Below are 17,664 nucleotides of genomic sequence, written 5' to 3'. Positions count from 1 at the left end.
GTCGAAAGCAAGTCCCTCCCCTCTTCACCCCCCCCATCTGCGAAGAATTCCACGCGTGAGAGGGGCAAAACTGTTCTCTAAGGCGGGAAGGGCCTTTTTGATAAGCGGAAAGTGAGAGTCTAGTTACCAAAAGGAGGTTCATAGAGTCTGGCTTCAGGGCTGAGGGGGAGGGGGAGGGGGAGAGAAGAGGAAAGTTGATATGGGGTACGTTGTAAATGGAGTTCGCTCAGTCACGATAACGGAGTTAGTTTGCACCCCAGTGTGCAGGCTTCAGCCTGTTTCAGAGTCTCTTGTTCAATTTAGGACTCCAGATTGAAGCAAAATTTCGAGGCTGCAGTAGATGACGTCAAAAGACGACGTGGAATGAATCTGTCTCCTCCCGCGGCTCTTTACCGAAAGCTTTATAGCGCTTGGAACCAACCCACCGACCGCCTTCCGGGAGACTCCTCCGCTTTGACAGTTCCTAGGCTATTCAGGACCCAGTGGACCTGTTACTTGCATAGGGCCTGCAGAGGCGCCAAAAGGAGGGACTACAGAAACTATTATGGGATTTTTGAGCTGTGATATTTAATTGGCATACCCACCTGCCAGGACAGGCCTAGATAAATCTAGAAGTCCCAGTACCTAGCGTTTACCAAGAGGAAAAAACTGGCCCCCCAAATATTAGATGACTCCCACTTTAATTTCTACCCAAGTATGATTTTCTCTAGGTAAAATTAAGCACAATTTGGTTTCATATCAGTTAAATCAAGGAACAAGCATTTATTAAGCATATTATATACCAAGTACTAGACTGAAGACAAAAGGAAAAGGGGAGGGCAGAGGGTGAGATGGATAGTATCATGGAAACATCATAAATTTGGATAGACTTCCATAGCGGAGAATAGAAGGGTCTGGTGCGGAGAGTTGGACGTGACTCAACATATCAAATGTTGGAGATTAAAAAAAATATATATCTACATATATGTCTCTATATGTATGTATATACAGATACACACCAGAGACAACAACGAAGCTGGCCAATAATTGAGGAAAACCTTTCTGTCATGCTGGAGGGCAAGTCAATGTCTCCCCTGCTCTCTGATTATATATTTTAGAGGCAACCACCTAAATAAGATAGTATTTGAAGGAAACTAAAGATTCCTAGAAGCTTGAAGATGAAAAACCAAAAGGCATTAAACGTTTTAAGCCTAGCCTTCAGGGAAACCTAATGGAAGAGATAAATATGGAGGAGTGGTGACAAGGACATTTTGGTATAGAAATTTATAAGGACGATAGATAACATAGGGACTTTGGGGAATAGACTGACCTTTCCAGGAGTAATAACAAGGGTTTACTTTTCATTCCAGAACTGACAGAGGGAAGTGGTGCAATTGTTCATGAGATTGCCTAAACTATAGTGGGAAACTGAGGCAATTACTCTCCAAGGCAAGAATTCTAGTCATGAAAGGATCAAGACAGATCCTTGGCCTGGGGAGTAAATACCACCAAAAAAAAAAAAAAAGAACATAAAATACTGTCTGGTTGGAGTGTAAAGTTTGTAAAGGAAATAAGACAGGAATTGTATAGAGAGCATAGATGGATGCACAGGAAACTCATTTTAAAAATAAGGATGTGTTCAGATTGAAACAGGCAGGTATCAGAATAATATAAGAACATGGCATCATCTTATAAAGTCCTGGTAATAATGTTCAATCTCATAATGAGCTGAAGCAGGTTAGAAAAGATAAAAATAGCAAAAAGTTGAGAATCTTTTTAAAAAATATGTATACTGGAAACAGAGGAAGATCATACTTGGGTTAGGATTTCTGTTTGGGGTGGATGGGATGATTATTACTGACAACAAAGGTCAGAGCTACTTAGTCCCCCTTTTGTACTAGAAATTCCAAAACAAATTTTACAGGGAGCTGATACCCATGAGGATGAAGTAAAAAAGACAGTTACTTTTAATGAATTCAGATCATTTGGCATATATAAACTATATCCTCAGTTACTGAATGAACTTGTGGATGTGATTTCTAAAAAACCATGGAAAACAGGAGACGGTATTATGACTCTAATAGTAAAACAAGGCAAATGCCTTGATTAAAAAAATTATAGGGTTTGAAAACTCTTATGTGCCAAGGAACTTGACTCGAGTTATTAGGAAAAATCTAAGATATGGAAAATGAAAATTCAGAAAAGGAAACAGTGATTACAAAGAGTTAATGTGACTTTGTTAATGTGATGTTAGATTAAATTTATTTCCTTTTTATGGTGTTACTAAACTTTTGGGGAACTAAATGGTGCAGTGGTAAGAGCACTGGGCTTGAAATCAGGAAGACTCATCTTCCTGAGTTCAAATCCATCCTTACTTAACCAGCAATGTGATTCCAGCAAACCCTGTTTGCTTCAGTTCCTCATCTATAAAATAAGCTGGAGGAGATGGCAAACCATTCTGGTAACTCTACTAAATGGGGGGGGAAAAGACACAACCAGCAAATGAGGTCTCAAATGGGGACATCAATAAATAAAGTATGTTTATGTATATAGATCTTTAGCCAAATATTTGATAGAAAGCATCTGAGGAGAAAAAGGACATAGATGAACTAAACAATAAGACAATTAGAAGGATTTAAAGCTGATTAAATGGCTGGATTCAAAGAGCAATCAATTAAATATCACCTAGGTAGAAAGTCTTCAGTGGAGTACCTTAGGGTTCTATGCTTGGCCTGGTGCTGTTTAAAATCCTTATCAATGACTTAAATAGGAAATAGAATGGTCATTAAATTTGCAGATGACAAAGTTGGGATTGACCAACAAATTGGTTGATGTTCATATCCACAAAGTATCTTGATAGGCTAGAGCACTAGGCTGAACATGATAAACGTAAGGTGTTAATACTGATTCTAATAACACAAGTATAGGATGGGGATAGCATGGCTAGATAAGTTTACCTGAAAAAAAATAATCTGGATGTTTTAATGTAGTGCTAATGAGCTAGCAATATTATGTGACAGACAAAAAGAAACTAATGTATTCTTGGGTTTAAAGAACCTAGCTATCAATCATAAGCAGGTGATATTCCCCCACTTACACACATATCTTTCTTGACCTGACCAGACCACATCTATACCATTGTGCTTAGTTCTGGGGATGACATTGATAAAAGAGATCATCGAGAGAACCAGATTGACAGTCTACATCATATGAGGATTGGTTGGAAAACTAGGGATATTTTATTTATATAAAAGAACACAGAGATATGTGATAGCTGTATTAATGTATATGAAAGATTGTTAGAAGAATTAGGTTTGTTCTGTTTGGCTTTATTCAGCAGAAACGATGTTGCAGATAAAAATTTAGGTTTAATGTCAGGAACAACTTTTAACAATTAGAATTATCCTGGAATGTGCTGTCTCAGGAGATTGTAGATTAGGTGGCTACAGGCAAGGAAAGAACCAATTAGAAAGTAAAAAATCAAAGAGCTCCTGGACTACTGTGGTTTTAATATGAAAAAGGGGAAAGTTGAGAGAGATGTTGGAGGTGGAATCAATAAGACTTAGCAAGTGATTGAATATGGAAATGAGAAAAGTCAAGGGTTGGAAGAATAGTTAATAGAAATAAGTAGTTTAGAACAAAATAGGGCTTTAAAGTTCTTAAGAGTTCTATCTGGTTTGGACATGTGGAATTTGAGATTTTTTTTTTTTTAAAGGACAACTGGAAAGTCAAAACTAGAAATCAAGAATTGAAGGTAGTATGTCTAAACTTAGGAGTTATCTGTATAAAGATAATTGAATTTATTTCTCAGTCATTTCAGTTGTCAACTCCTGATTTAATTTGGGGTTTTCTTGGCAAAGACACTGAAGTGATTTGCCATTTCCTTCTCCAGATTATTTTACAGATTAGAAAATGAGGCAAACAAGATTAAGTGATTTGCCCAGGACCCCACAGCTAGTTATTTCAAGCTACATTTGAATTTAGGAAAATCTTCCTGAGTGCAGGCCTGACATTTTATCCATTGCATCACCTAGCTACCCCAAATAGAACAGACTGAAGCTGATATCACTACTAAAGAGGAGGGCTCAAGACATAGACCCTGGAGAATCCCCTTATGTAGGAACAATGACATGGATAATTCTGTTTAGAGAAGTTCAAAAATTTCTTAATCCATCAGCTAGGAAGAAAGCCAGAAGAGGAAGAAGTGGTCAATGGTGATAAGTGCAATTTATAAAAGCTATAAAGACTGAGAAAAAGCCATTAATAGATATCAGTGAAGTTTGGTGGGACAAAATCCAGATCACAGACTTGTGTGAATCTTCTGTGTTCTCTCAGGTGAAGTAAAGCCTTTCCTGTATTTAACAGATTATTAGCCTAAGTGCCCTATACAAGATGAAGTGAGAAAAGACTACATTCTAAGCATAGGAATGGCCTATAAGACAACTCTCCCTTTCCTATTGTAATTGAGTTCAAATTCTAGTCTACATAATTTGATATTGAACAAGTCAGATTTTCTTGCCCCATTTACTAATCTACAAAATGAGCTTGCTGTGTTAGATCACCTCCAAGTTCTCTTTAAATTCAAAATCTCTAATCTTATGTACATGACATTTTATATCCTATATATCCTCCACATATGGAATCCTTAGCTTCCCCAAACTTCAGCTCAAATGCTACTCTTAATAGCTATTATGACAATGAAACTAAGAAAAATTAGAATGCCAAGTTGTCAAAACTGCTATTAATCTATCTATCTATAATTATAGTTGAATTTACAGTGCATGAAGGTAAACAATGTAAATTATCTGGAAAGGTTGGTAGGAAATATTGTGAATGGTTCTAAATGCCACGCTTTTGTACATTATCTGAGAGGAAAGTTTTAAAGTATGGAAGCTTTTTGAGCTGGAGTGTCAGATACCTTTTTTCTGCTCCCTACTTGCAAACTCCTATTGTTTTCTCTCCCCATGTCCAAACTTACCTGTGTATTGAAAAATCCTTCAAAAGCTACTTGCTAGTTAATCCATCTTTACATGGGGGATGGGAAAAAGAAATGAGGAATTAAGACCTATGATGTGCCATGAACTGTTAAGTTCTTTTAAGTTAGGAAGATCTTAAGTGTTTCTGAGAAGCAGAATTAGTGTGGGAATTGGAGGACAGGAGAGTTCATCACCACTCACAATAGACCATCTGAACCATCTGATGAAAGATCCAGACCTTGTGCTAATATACAAATAGGCTCTCCTGAGTCCCAAATTAATCTCTGTCCCCTCTGTCCTTATCATTATAAAAAAGGTAGAATAGCATTTCAGATAGATTGGCTGGACTTCCTAAGTATGTCATCTCTGAATGGATTTCATCCTCAGATAGATGACAAGCTGGTAAGAAGTCATCTTACTATACATTTATTAAACATCTTCTAAGGGCTAGTCACTTTACTAAGCACTGATTTAAAAAACAAAAACAAAACAAAAAACAAAACAAAAAAAACAACCCTGCTCTCTAAGAGCTTGCAATTTAATGGGAGATGACAACATAGATAAGGAAGCTGAAAAGCTGAGATGGGGAGGGAGAAGAAATGATGGTGGAATCAAAAATCAAGCAGTGCAACTGTTGGGAAATAAGGAATTGGCTGAGGTTCTGGGTCCTGTTTAAAAGGAGATTCAGGAGTAGTTTTTTGTCTAACTTCTAATTAGAGGGAAAAGGCAACAGAGTACTGAAGTGGTACCTCCTGCTGAAGCAAACTCTATAAAGCTTGCTGAGCTTATCCTAATGGGAAATGATAGAACTGAAACCAAGCAGTGTAGCTGGTGGGAAATGAAGTTTTGGTGTTTCCTAGGGGCAAAATAACTTAGGGGAAATTGCAGCCCTTAACCGATGGGATTATATAGACAAATTATTAGGGGCTGAAAGGCAGTTAACAGAATTGGTCTTGCAACCAAAACCTGGGTTCAAATTCATCTCCCACATACTGTTCTTTTGCTTCTGGGCAAAGCTCTCAGGCCCCTAAATACTATAAATTGCAGGAAACTGTCAATCTGCATTGGTATGAATTTGCTCATCCAGCATTCTTTATATCATTGAAATTTACCAGCCTGAATAAGAGCCAGTGTGATCAAGAAATTATTTCTTTTAAGTAATTAATTTATGACCAGAGGAGAACTAGAGATCATTATTGATCACAAAATAGAAGATTTTAATTACATCAAGCTAAAAAGTTTCTGTACAAACAATACTAATGCAAACAAGATTAGAAGGGAAGTAAATTGGGAAAATATTTTTAAAAGTAAAGGTTCTGACAAAGGTCTCATTTCCAAAATATATAGAGAACTGACCCTAATTTATAAGAAATCAAACCATTCTCCAATTGATAAATGATCAAAGGATATGAACAGACAATTCTCAGATGATGAAATTGAAACTATTTCCACTCATATGTGTTCCAAATCACTACTGATCAGAGAAATCCAAATTAAGACAACTCTGAGATACCACTACACACCTGTCAGATTGGCTAAGATGACAGGAACAAATAACGATGAATGTTGGAGGGGATGTGGGAAAACTGGGACACTGATACATTGTTGGTGGAGTTGCGAAAGAATCCAGCCATTCTGGAGAGCAATTTGGAACTATGCCCCAAAAGTTATCAAACTGTGCATACCCTTTGACCCAGCATTGCTGCTATTGGGATTATATCCCAAAGAAATACTAAAGAGTGGAAAGGGACCTGTATGTGCCAAAATGTTTGTGGCAGCTCTTTTTGTAGTGGATAGAAACTGGAAGTTGAATGGATGTCCATCAATTGGAGAATGGTTGGGTAAATTATGGTATATGAAGGTTATGGAATATTATTACTCTGTAAGAAATGACCAGCAGGATGAATACAGAGAGGCTTGGAGAGACTTACATCAACTGATGCTGAGTGAAATGAACAGAACCAGAAGATCGCTGTACACTTCAATTATGTATGAAGAGGTATTCTGATGGAAGTGGATATCATCAATATAAAGAAGATCCAACTCACTTCCAGTTGATCAATGATGGACAGAAATAACTACACCCAGAGAAGGAACACTGGGAAGTGAATGTAAATTGTTAGCACTACTGTCTATCTACCCAGGTTACTTATACCTTCGGAATCTAATACTTAATGTGCAACAAGAAAATGGTATTTACACACATAGATTGTATCTAGGTTATATTGTAACACATGTAAAATGTATGGGATTGCCTGTCATGGGGGGGGGGGGGAGTGGAGAAAGGGGGGGATAATTTGGAAAAATGAATACAAGGGATAATATTATAAAAAAAATTACTCATGCATATATACTGTGGGAAAAAAATTCTAAATTAAAAAAAAAAAAAAGAAATTATTTCTTTTAAGTAATTCTACTTTGTAGCATATTTTTGTTTCCCAAGTAAAACCCAGAAGATAAGAGCATACATGTTTCCCTGTGGAAACAGGGACAAAAAATTTCAATGGTAACCAATTGTGCCATCAAGTGTCACTTTTTGGGTATTACAGGTTTCTCTCCACAGGTTTCCATCGAAGGTTTCTATGTACTTTTAACTATTTGAATGTGATCGATTTCCTTTATAATCCCATTTTATACATTTTAAATTATTATTCCGTGAAGAGGCCTACATGGTTCAAATGACTCATGACACAATAAATTGTTAAAAAGCCTCTATCTGAAATCCTCAAAACTAGGTATACTCAGAGGCAACTCCAAAGTTCTTTGATACAATACTGATCTTTATCCAGAAATGGTCTAAAGATGAAACCCTAAAGAACAATGGATAAGTCTCCTTCAGCTATCCCCATACCTTTGTAATCCAATAAAATTTTTCAAAGATTATTTCTTAGAAATAACTTGTCACTGGCTCAGTATGAATTCAATACTGTCCCCTATTTGCCGTCTATGTACCTTACCTTAGATCTACCTTAACACAACCATAGCACAATAACCTAAAAAGGCACTTGACCAATTTTGTTTTTGTTTTTATCTGTTCTAAATGCAAATAATGTCTAATATTCTAAGATTTCAAATGTATTGGGATTTTATGTAATTCTTTCTATTTAACATACTTGAATAGATACAAATTTTGATAATTCATAACATGAAAAAGCAATATTGGTTCACTAGACTTTGGAAAACTGCAGGCTGGAGTCAACAATCACTCGCTGGCTTGTCAAATATTTATTGAGCTCCTAGTATGTACAAAATACTGCAGGATAGTGCTTATGACTAAAGATAGGCTGCATCTTATAAAAGGCTTTTAAATCCTTTTAGGAATTCACCTAACACAATAAGGTTTAAAGGATTAGTAAAAAATTAGAAGTTCTCAAGTCTCAAATACGGTGCTTAATGTGTATAATCAATCATTTCTTACTGCCACAAAAAAATTTCCAAAATATACTTTTTATGTAAATGATTTTGCCACTTAGTCCTGAGAAGTGAGGTTCAAAGTGGTCCAATGTCACTCACAGGTAACCCAATCTCTGGGTCAGAGCTGAATTTGAACCCATTACTTCTCCATATCACTTATAAAAAAGAGCAGATATGTACAAAATAATTCTGGAGGGAAAGGCACTAAAAACTTGGGGAGATGCAGAGGAAACAACTTCATATAGATTTTGTAAAGATCAAGGCAGTAAGAGCTGACAATTGATTAGGTAAGGAAGAGTGAATTTAAGTATGTCTCTTAAGATTTTGTACCTGGGTGACCAGAAGGATGATGGTGCTTTTAACAGAATTGGGTTCAGAAGTTCTTGGGGGTAGGGGGAAGCAGGAAAGAAGAGTTCCATTTTGGACACATAGAACTTGAGTTGGGACATTCAGTTGAAAATAGCCTACATTGTGTTGCCATGGGAGTTCAAAAAAGATTGAGGGAGAGAGGAAAAAAAAGCATTCTAAAGCACCTACCATTAGGATCTATATTAAGTCATATATATATATATATAATATAATATATATACACACATATACTATGCATTATACATACATACATATATATATATATATGTATGTCTAAGTGGGATGTACATGAGGCCTTCTCAGAAAATTGACCATTGCCCTAGTTTAAGGACTGTGCTTAATCCCACACAAACCACTTTGTAATCAATCTATAGTCCCCTTATTCTTGTATTCTGAGGGTGAAATGGATTACCATGATAGTGAGCACCAATACTAAATCAGAGACAGCTGGGACCCAAGTTCAGGGTACAAAAAACTCTGCTCTGTTGCCTGTACTTTTTTGTCTTACTCTATAAGATTATGCTGGTGGAGGCCATATCCTTTTCCTGAAGGAATTGAATAAACTGCTTTCTGCTCTGGATCTAAGAAGCTTCTATTTGAATTGTTTTGGGTTAATGGTCACTGTCCCACACAAGTGATTTAAAAAATTTCTTAACTTGTTCAACTATACTCTTGAATCAGGGGCTGTTATTGTCCCTACTTTACAGTTAAGGAAACTGAGACAAAAGATAACTAATATGCCCAGGGTGTCTGGAATCATACTTGAACTCTGGTCTTCCTGACTCAAAACCCAGCAACTTTATCCACTGAGCCATATAGCTAGCTGACTATGCTTGGATGTATAGATCTGAGAAATTTCTGCTGAGAGAATGAAATCCTTGGGAGATGAAGTCACCAAATCAGAAAGTAGCAAGAGTTTGTCTAAGACAAAACCTTGCATTAAAAAAGCTGGAAAGATGTGCATAGTGATACAGAAAAAGCAATAGCACAGCCTGAGAACCAGGAGAGAAACCACAGCAATTGGACAAGTGTCAAATGCTACAAAGGAAAAAATGAAACTGGAAAAGGCTATTAAGAAATTATCATTAATTTTAAACAAGGTAGTTTCAGTTAAGTGATGGTCAGAACCCAAACTTCAAAGGGCCTAGAATTAAGCGTTTGAAAATTTTTTTTAAAAATTATTCCTAGGATTCTTACTGGAAAAGGGAAAGATATATAGGAAAATAATCTGAATTAGAAGTCTAGAGGAAACTTGGGCAGCAGGGAAAGGATTAATATGTAGAAGAGAACTGAGTGGTCTACAGAGTGGATAAAATCATGTAGAAATCTTCCAAGACAGAAAGCGATGTACTTGAACACTTACAAAGAATATCTCTTCAGAGACTGAAGGAATAGTAAGCAAATGATGTTAAGGATTATGAGATTTGAAAGCAAATGGTTTTAGAAAAGTATGAGATAAAATCCTCAACCTGGGGAAAGGAGTAGATGGGAACCTAGAACAATCTTTGTTCAGCATGGACTAGGGAATCAATTAGTAATAAGTTAATTGTCTTACTACAATAGGGACCCAGTTGAGATTAGCAAACAAATTAGTATTGGATTTTTCCATTCCCCATTCCTTTCTGAGAACCTGAAACCTGAAAGGCTTATTAAAACAATTCTTCTACTAAAATGCAAATTCTTTGAAGGCTATAGACTTTTTTGGGAGGAGAGGGAGGGCTTATCTTTGTACAGTGCTGAGCAGGGTCCAATACACAGCATGTCCTTCAAAACAGCTTGTAGAACATTGAATTAGTTAAACCAATTCCTTACTACATCACCCAATTCGGTTCTGCAGTGTTGTAGATATTAAGAACTATACGCTTTGTCACTATCATCTTGTCCAACATTTCTTAATGAGGAAGAAGAGATAGTCTCTTTATTTAAGAATACTTGCAAAAGAATGAACTTCTAATCATGATAGGCAGTCTATACACCACACACACATTCTGACAAAAGGGATTTAGAACCAAATTACAAAGTTGTACCCTAAGTTACAATTTTAATTATGACGCCTTGGAACTGATTGTGGCAGTGATTTCAGCTTGAATGAGGGTTTCTACAGTGGAGAAGATTGTCCTTTGCCTTGTTATGGCAATATTTTATCATGTGTGATTTAAATGAAATCATAGCCCTGGGAAGACAATCACACTACTAGTGTAGCTATGAAATTGCATACCATTCTAAATAGCAATGTGGAATTTTTTACAAATAACATGACTAAAATGCCCATAACCTTTGACCCAGACATTCTAGTACTGCACTTATTCCAAGGTCACTGATTACACCAGAATACTGACAGCATTAGAAACATATACATGTTCATATACATGAATAGCACAGTAAAAAAGTATGAAATAATACTGTTAAGAAACAATGTGATGAATACAGAGAAGGAAAGATCTATGTGAAGTGACAAAGAGTGAAATTGAGCCAAGATAACATCATACACAATTTCCAATAAAAATGGAAAGAATAGAGTTGTGAAATGATAAATAAAAATATGGTTTGAAAGAAGAGATGGGAGGTTCATGGGTGTTACACATTGCACAAGTTTTTCCAATTTTATTTTAACGTATAATTGAGCTTTCTTCCCGTTTTGTTTGGGGGAGGGAGGGAGGAATGTTATATTATCTGACATGGCACTGAAAGGCATACTGTAGAAAATTTCAATCACATACCATTAAAAAAAAAAATCAATGAAAATGTAAATTAAACCATAGCTGAGATGCACAACTAGCTTTCACAACAAAGTTGTGAAATTCAAAAAGATAACATAGGGTGGAACACTGGACCAAAGCTAGTAAAATGAAATTTAATCCAATGCTCATGTACAAAATGGTAGAGGATCTACATAGCAATCTGTCTATAAAAGAACTAGAACACTTAGTGGAATGCAAGTGTAATGAATTAACAAAAGTATGATGTAATTCCTCCCCCCCAAAATTTTTTAATCTGACTTTACCCTCATTTTGAGAATGAACAAGGTAAATCATCCCATTTTGTTTTGCTCTTGTATGGGAACATCTGCATGAAGCCCAAAAAACTTTTCCAAAAAAACACCTAGAAGGATTCAGTTATAAGTGTTTCATTTCAACAAGGAGAGTGATGAACACGTGAAGATAAGAATGACTAAGATAAGTAGAATACCTAAGGAACTATTTGGGGAGTTCAGTCTGGAAAAGACATTTTTTGGGGGGAAGAAGAGAAATGATAAGTTATCTTCAAGTAGTTTTCAACTTGTCATATACAAATGTGATTAGACTTGGACCCAAAGAACAAAAATAGGACAGTGAGTGAGTTTCAGGAAGATTAGTCGAATATATGCAGATGTCAGGAGTCTGTTTTCCAATTAATGAGTACTTATTAAGTACTAAGCATTTTTCTGAGTGTTGAGGATAAATACCTAAGTGAGATAATTCATGACCCCAAGGAGAATATAATCTATGATTTAACTCAATGTAAGGAAGACTTAATAATTAGAAAACAAGGAATAAATTACCTCTGGAATTAATTCTCACTTGAATTCTTTAAATGAAAACGAAATAATCATTAAGTAGGGATATTTTGGTACTGATTCTCCCTGATGACCCTTTTCAACTCTTGAGATCATATACCTTAACATTTTAGAAGTTGTTAGCATTAGTGGGGATGGGATATGAGTGTGGAATATTGCATATAATCAGTGGGTTGAACTTAAATTTTGAAATGACCTTTTTCTCTTTTGTAATTTTTGTTAAAAATAACTTTAAAATAACTCTTTAAGAGGAAAAGGGATGATACATTCACAAAATAAAAACAAAAGGCACCAATAAAAAATTTGAAATTTAAATGCTCAAAAATGTAACAATCCCAAAACTCTTATCAAAAATAGATAATCACAAGCCTCAAAAAGTTTATTTATATCCTAGCACTCTGTAAAACTTCACTACTGACAAAACCAATTACATGAAAGTATTAATAACCACTTCATGTTTGACAATGATTAGTTTGCCGATTGAAAAATCTTGAGTGCTTTCAATGGTTTCTTACCATCTCAATGATTTTTTAAAAGAGTAATTGATAATAGGATCTTTTGTTTCTTTTTATTGGGCATATTTTTTAGGAGGTAGATATGTTGGATTGCCCTAAAATTTTTTTTCAATTTACCTCATCTAACTTTTAATCTCAACCAGCATTTCCAGAAAACCCCAGCTAAACTCCCAAACCCAAACAAATCACACATGTCCCTCTTTCCTTTATGTTCAAAACACTTTTTTACTTATTGTGAATCAGCTATTTGATCTCTAGCTCTCAAACAGCATTTCTAACAATATGTTCATATTAAAATTCTACAGAGACATTTGCATGGCATTCATATAATGGCATGTTATCTGTAGTTAATGATCACAAAACAAAGGCACTAACGGAGCACAATATTGAAAGGGACTCTTCAGTGAAACTTCTATAAAGGGAAGAGACTTTCTGCAATGTAATAATAAAGAGTGCTTTTGTACACTGCTAGCCTCACTTTATTGGGAGATACTCCCTCTAAAACCTAGTTAATGGAGATAAATGGTATATGAAGTCACACCTTACATTTTGACTATATAGTCTGAACATTCTTCCCAAAAGGTACAGCAGGAAGTTTCCAAGAAAAAGGCCAGTCCAAGATAAATTTTCAGAATTAAGGTCTGTCTCAATATTTCCATCCCCTTCCCCAAACCAGCACAAACCTCCCAACACCTTAATTACCATGATTGATTTATTTCAGGTTTATACATTATGCCTCTCTCAGTCACCAAACATTTCCTATTGTTAAGACTTCTAAAAAAATAATCATTTTTCAAAAGCAGAAAAGAGGGAAAGTTATATTTTTAATATATAAAAGGAAAAGCTAAATTTGACATTATTATATTCTTAAAAACATTCCATCTATTTACAGATGTGTAAAAAAAAAACCAAAAAAACAACAGGATTCTTGGTCTAGCAAGAACATGCTCTTTGCAGGGTGGGGGTGAAAGCCCACTGTCCTGATTTCACAATCCCTCTCCACACTGCTACATCTTTTATATATCACATACGTAATTTTCATTCAATCCCTTGGGATAAGAATAAGTCTGGGATCAGTGAGGAGAAGAGGGGACCTTGGAGATTTCAGATTGCTGGCAAGTTACAGGAAAAAGACATGTGGACTCTTTCTCTCTGAAGTCTGAGCCCTCCCCCAAGCTGGCCTTGCCAAGTATTAGCATTAGGCAGCTCCAGAGTACTACCTTGTTGGATAGTACACTATTTGCAGCAGTTATTCCTGAGAACCTCGGGCCACCTATTCAAGTCTTCATATAATTATGCAATACCAGAGCCAAACATGTCCTCCAGACAGGAAGAGGTTATTTGTTCTCTTCCAAGAAAGCAAAAGAAAAATGTTTAGAGTCTAAAATGCTCCTTTTATCCTGAGGATGATTCCCTTGGTTACTGCTGAGTGGACCCTCCACTAACAGTCACCAAAGGAGCCCGGAGAAGCCAGGAGGAACAGTTAGGAGGGGACAAGCAAGGGAGGAAGATGCTGCTCTCCTTGGCTAAGGCATTGAATGAAATCTTTTGGACATGAAAAGGGGAGAAGGGTGAGGAAAGGGTATCCTTCACCTACTTCTTTCTTCATTAAGGAGCAAGGAGGTCAGAGCACAGGACTTTTAGGTCCTAGTATTAATAGTATAAGACCAACAAAGCAATTATAATTACTGGGCTTTTACCTTGCCAATATCTTTGTATACAGTAAGACTACAGGGAATATACATCCCATTCTTTCAAGATTGGCAGGAAGGATGCCAAACATAGAAGTCAGAAAGAACTTACCTGCCAAAAACATATCAAACAACCTCACAAACTAGGTTGGGAAAATATGCTGTGTGGGATGTGGGGTAAAGAAAAGAGGGGAGAGGGAAGAGATAGTATCTCCTAGGCACTGCCCAGGAGCTTCAAAAGCTGGAAGCTCTCGTGCTAGTGTTCCACAACACAAGGAAATCCTGCCAATGAAGGTGGTGAAGACAAGGGTTACATTCTGAAATACAATTACGTAAGAAAGGCAAAATGCAGCAGCTAGATCCCAGAGTCAGTTCAATTTCAGAGCAGTGATTCTCACTTCCAGGAGTTTTCAAGAGACCCCTCAAGTGCACCATGATTCCTACTTATTTACAAACCAGATAGGAAAAAACATTTCTATACGCATTACAAATCTCATCTCTTAGGTTGAAAACTTCAGCCTTTAAGGAAGCTATGAAAACAACTGTGTACAAAAATATAAATATCTTTACATGCTGCCAGGCCTTAACAACCTGATAGCTTATGAGTGAAAAGGCTCTATATATCATTGAATCCATGGTGGCAGAGAATAAAAAATACATCTTGTGATTCAAATACTGCCCTATTTCCCTGGTAATGAGTGTCTGCTATGACTATTTTTCTTTTTCTTTTTTTGCTATACAACCCTGTGCAAGTGCAGCAAAACCTTGTCCAAGCACCATTCTTGTATGCAGAGGAGACTTGTTTGATCTAGCAAACAGCCCCACAGGGTTTTGTTTTTTTTTGTTGTTGTTTTTTGGCTGTTATCTTGGGAAAAAAGCATACCCTCCATGAGCCAAACCATATCTTAGCAGGGTTGTCACTGGGATGACCAAGGGCAGGAAAGGGATGTAAAAGAGTTCCATGTACACCCTTAGGAGTATTTCAGGAGGTATTTTCTGGGGGTAATGCTAATCTAGGAGCCCAATAGGAGAATAAATGAGAATATAGCTATTAAATGAATCAGGCTAATAAGCTTTGAGCCATTTGAAAGCTTCCCTACTTTACAAGACATTTGGGCTTACACCAGAAAAGATTTGGAGCAGAAGCTTACAATGACAAAAGTGAAAGCTTTTGCTGAGAAAATTCCTCACTTTGGTATTCCATAGAATTGATTTCCTCCACCCCTAACTCCTGGAATACCAATCCTCTAGATTCCTTTGTACAAGGCTCATCAAGTTCCCAGGGTTCTGCAGAAACTTCAGACACAAACAACCCTGAATCTGCATAGACAGTTCATTGTACCAGGAGCCAGAATTCATAGCAGCTCCTCAGCCTTAAGCAGCTTTTTTCTCTAGGAGGAAGAAATCAGGGGCTACTTTCCCTTGCATGGAAAAAATTCCTTGGTAAAAGGGGTTCCCTATGTCCAGCAATGATGGATGACCATCCTCCCCCAGAGAATAATGGAACCCAGCACCAAAAGTGAGGTAACAAACTTTAGCATGATCAGAATTTCATAGCACTGATTCCAGGGCCAACATTTCCCATCACTTACCCCACCCTCATATTAAAGGACCACCATAGTCCCATAACAAAAAAATAAGAAGATGCCTACAGAAGAGAGTGAGCAGGAGGCAGTTTTTTTTCCCTTTACAGTCTAATAGTTTTAGGCTTTTTCACTTAGCTTCAGGACAAACCTCCTTATTTGCCTGAAGAACTTGAGGAGGACCCAGAATTAATCAATTTAGCTACCACAGGTGCTAATGTTGGCATCACTTTGTTCTCCTGTCCTTCTTGGTCACTGTGGCCCATTACTGTGGTTTTCAGTCCAACTGACCCCCCTTTGGCAACTATAGGTGCCAAGCAAGGCATCACTTTAAGACTCTGTCCATCTATGTCACTGGGAGGATTAGCTAATTTAAGTCCTAGTGGTGCCAATTTTGGCATAGGCCTCCATAAAGTATCGGTGCTGCTGCTCTCTTGGCCAGTCTTCATATGAAGAATGGGGGGTGAGGATAAATTTTCAGGCTCAGTTGGGAGATTAGCAGTCATTTTCCCAGTATCACTGGCTCTCCTATGGGAAGGAAATGATTCTTTTATCTCTGGGTCAATGACAATCTTAAGGACATCAGTTTCTGTAGGTTGCCTTTCACCCTCAGTAAGATCATCATCTTCCAGGTGCAATAGAAGGGGACTGATGGAACCACTGGCTTCCTGTACCTCAGGCAGCTCTTTCAAATTAGTCCCAAGGGTGCCAAGCTGAAAAGTGGCTCTACTGCCAGAAGCCAGCTTGCTGGCAACAGCCCGCTGGGCATTTGCCAATCTAGGGAATTCTGCACCTACAGAGCTGGGGATCTCAGTCATGCTGGAAGAGTCATCATTTAGCTGCTGATTGAGAAAGGTAATCTCATTGAGCAATGAGGTTAGAGTCTCATCTGTGTCATCCTCTTCCTCCATACTAGATAGAAGCTCATTAGGATCCAATGTTGCTTCTTCAATGGCAGAGGCCACTTTTCTAAGCTCTATCTCTATACTTGAATCTTTAAGATCTTTCACCTGCAGTTTGCGAAATGGGATCTCCTTTAACTTCAACCTCTCACCTCCTGATTCAGTTTCTTTTCTCCTACTCTGGCTACCACTTAAAACTCCTCCAGAAACTTTTCTGGACAAGGTCTCCAAAGGTGTCCGAATACTAGAAACATTGACTATTTGTGGAAAACTAACGTCTTTGTTTTCCACAAAATCCTGTGTGGGCCCTGGCAATAGTCTTCCATCTCCATGATTGCTTCCAGAGGATATTCTTGTGAGGTCTTCAAGGGATGGGGTCTCATTCCTGATGGCTTCTTTCAGTATCTGATCAGATGTCTTGGCATGAGAAATTTCATGAGAATGCTTGCTGGCACCCACATCTAAGCTGAGGCCTCCATCGGTGGCCAGCGAGGTCACATTAACAATCCTGGGCATCATAAACAAGTCATCACTTTCTGCAAAACCAAGAAAAGCAGAACTCATTATTAAGCTCTGTAGTGGCATCCATGTTATTTTCTTTCAAATAAAACAAGTGAACATCTCAAGTAGTTATTTATATTAAGACTGGCCATTTAATCAGTATTTTACCTACTTGTCC

General features: G+C 37.1%; 1 protein-coding gene across 11 annotated transcripts in view; it reads right to left on the bottom strand.

The window, feature by feature from the left end:
- Positions 1-740: 740 nt before the first annotated feature.
- The window catches only part of MGA (MAX dimerization protein MGA), a 231,238-nt gene continuing 214,314 nt past the window's right edge, over positions 741-17,664 (bottom strand). For all 11 annotated transcript variants that reach the window (XM_074289346.1, XM_074289349.1, XM_074289347.1 and 8 more), the window contains one exon: positions 741-17,521. In XM_074289346.1, coding sequence (XP_074145447.1) covers positions 16,239-17,521 — 1,283 coding nt within the window. In that variant the 3' untranslated portion in view covers positions 741-16,238. The remainder of the gene's footprint in view (positions 17,522-17,664) is intronic.

The sequence above is a fragment of the Sminthopsis crassicaudata genome, chromosome 2 (genome assembly GCF_048593235.1).
Source record: "Sminthopsis crassicaudata isolate SCR6 chromosome 2, ASM4859323v1, whole genome shotgun sequence".
Taxonomy (NCBI): Eukaryota; Metazoa; Chordata; class Mammalia; order Dasyuromorphia; family Dasyuridae; genus Sminthopsis; species Sminthopsis crassicaudata.
Note: the sequence above shows the minus strand (reverse complement) of the source record. Positions and strands in the feature narration are given on the sequence as shown.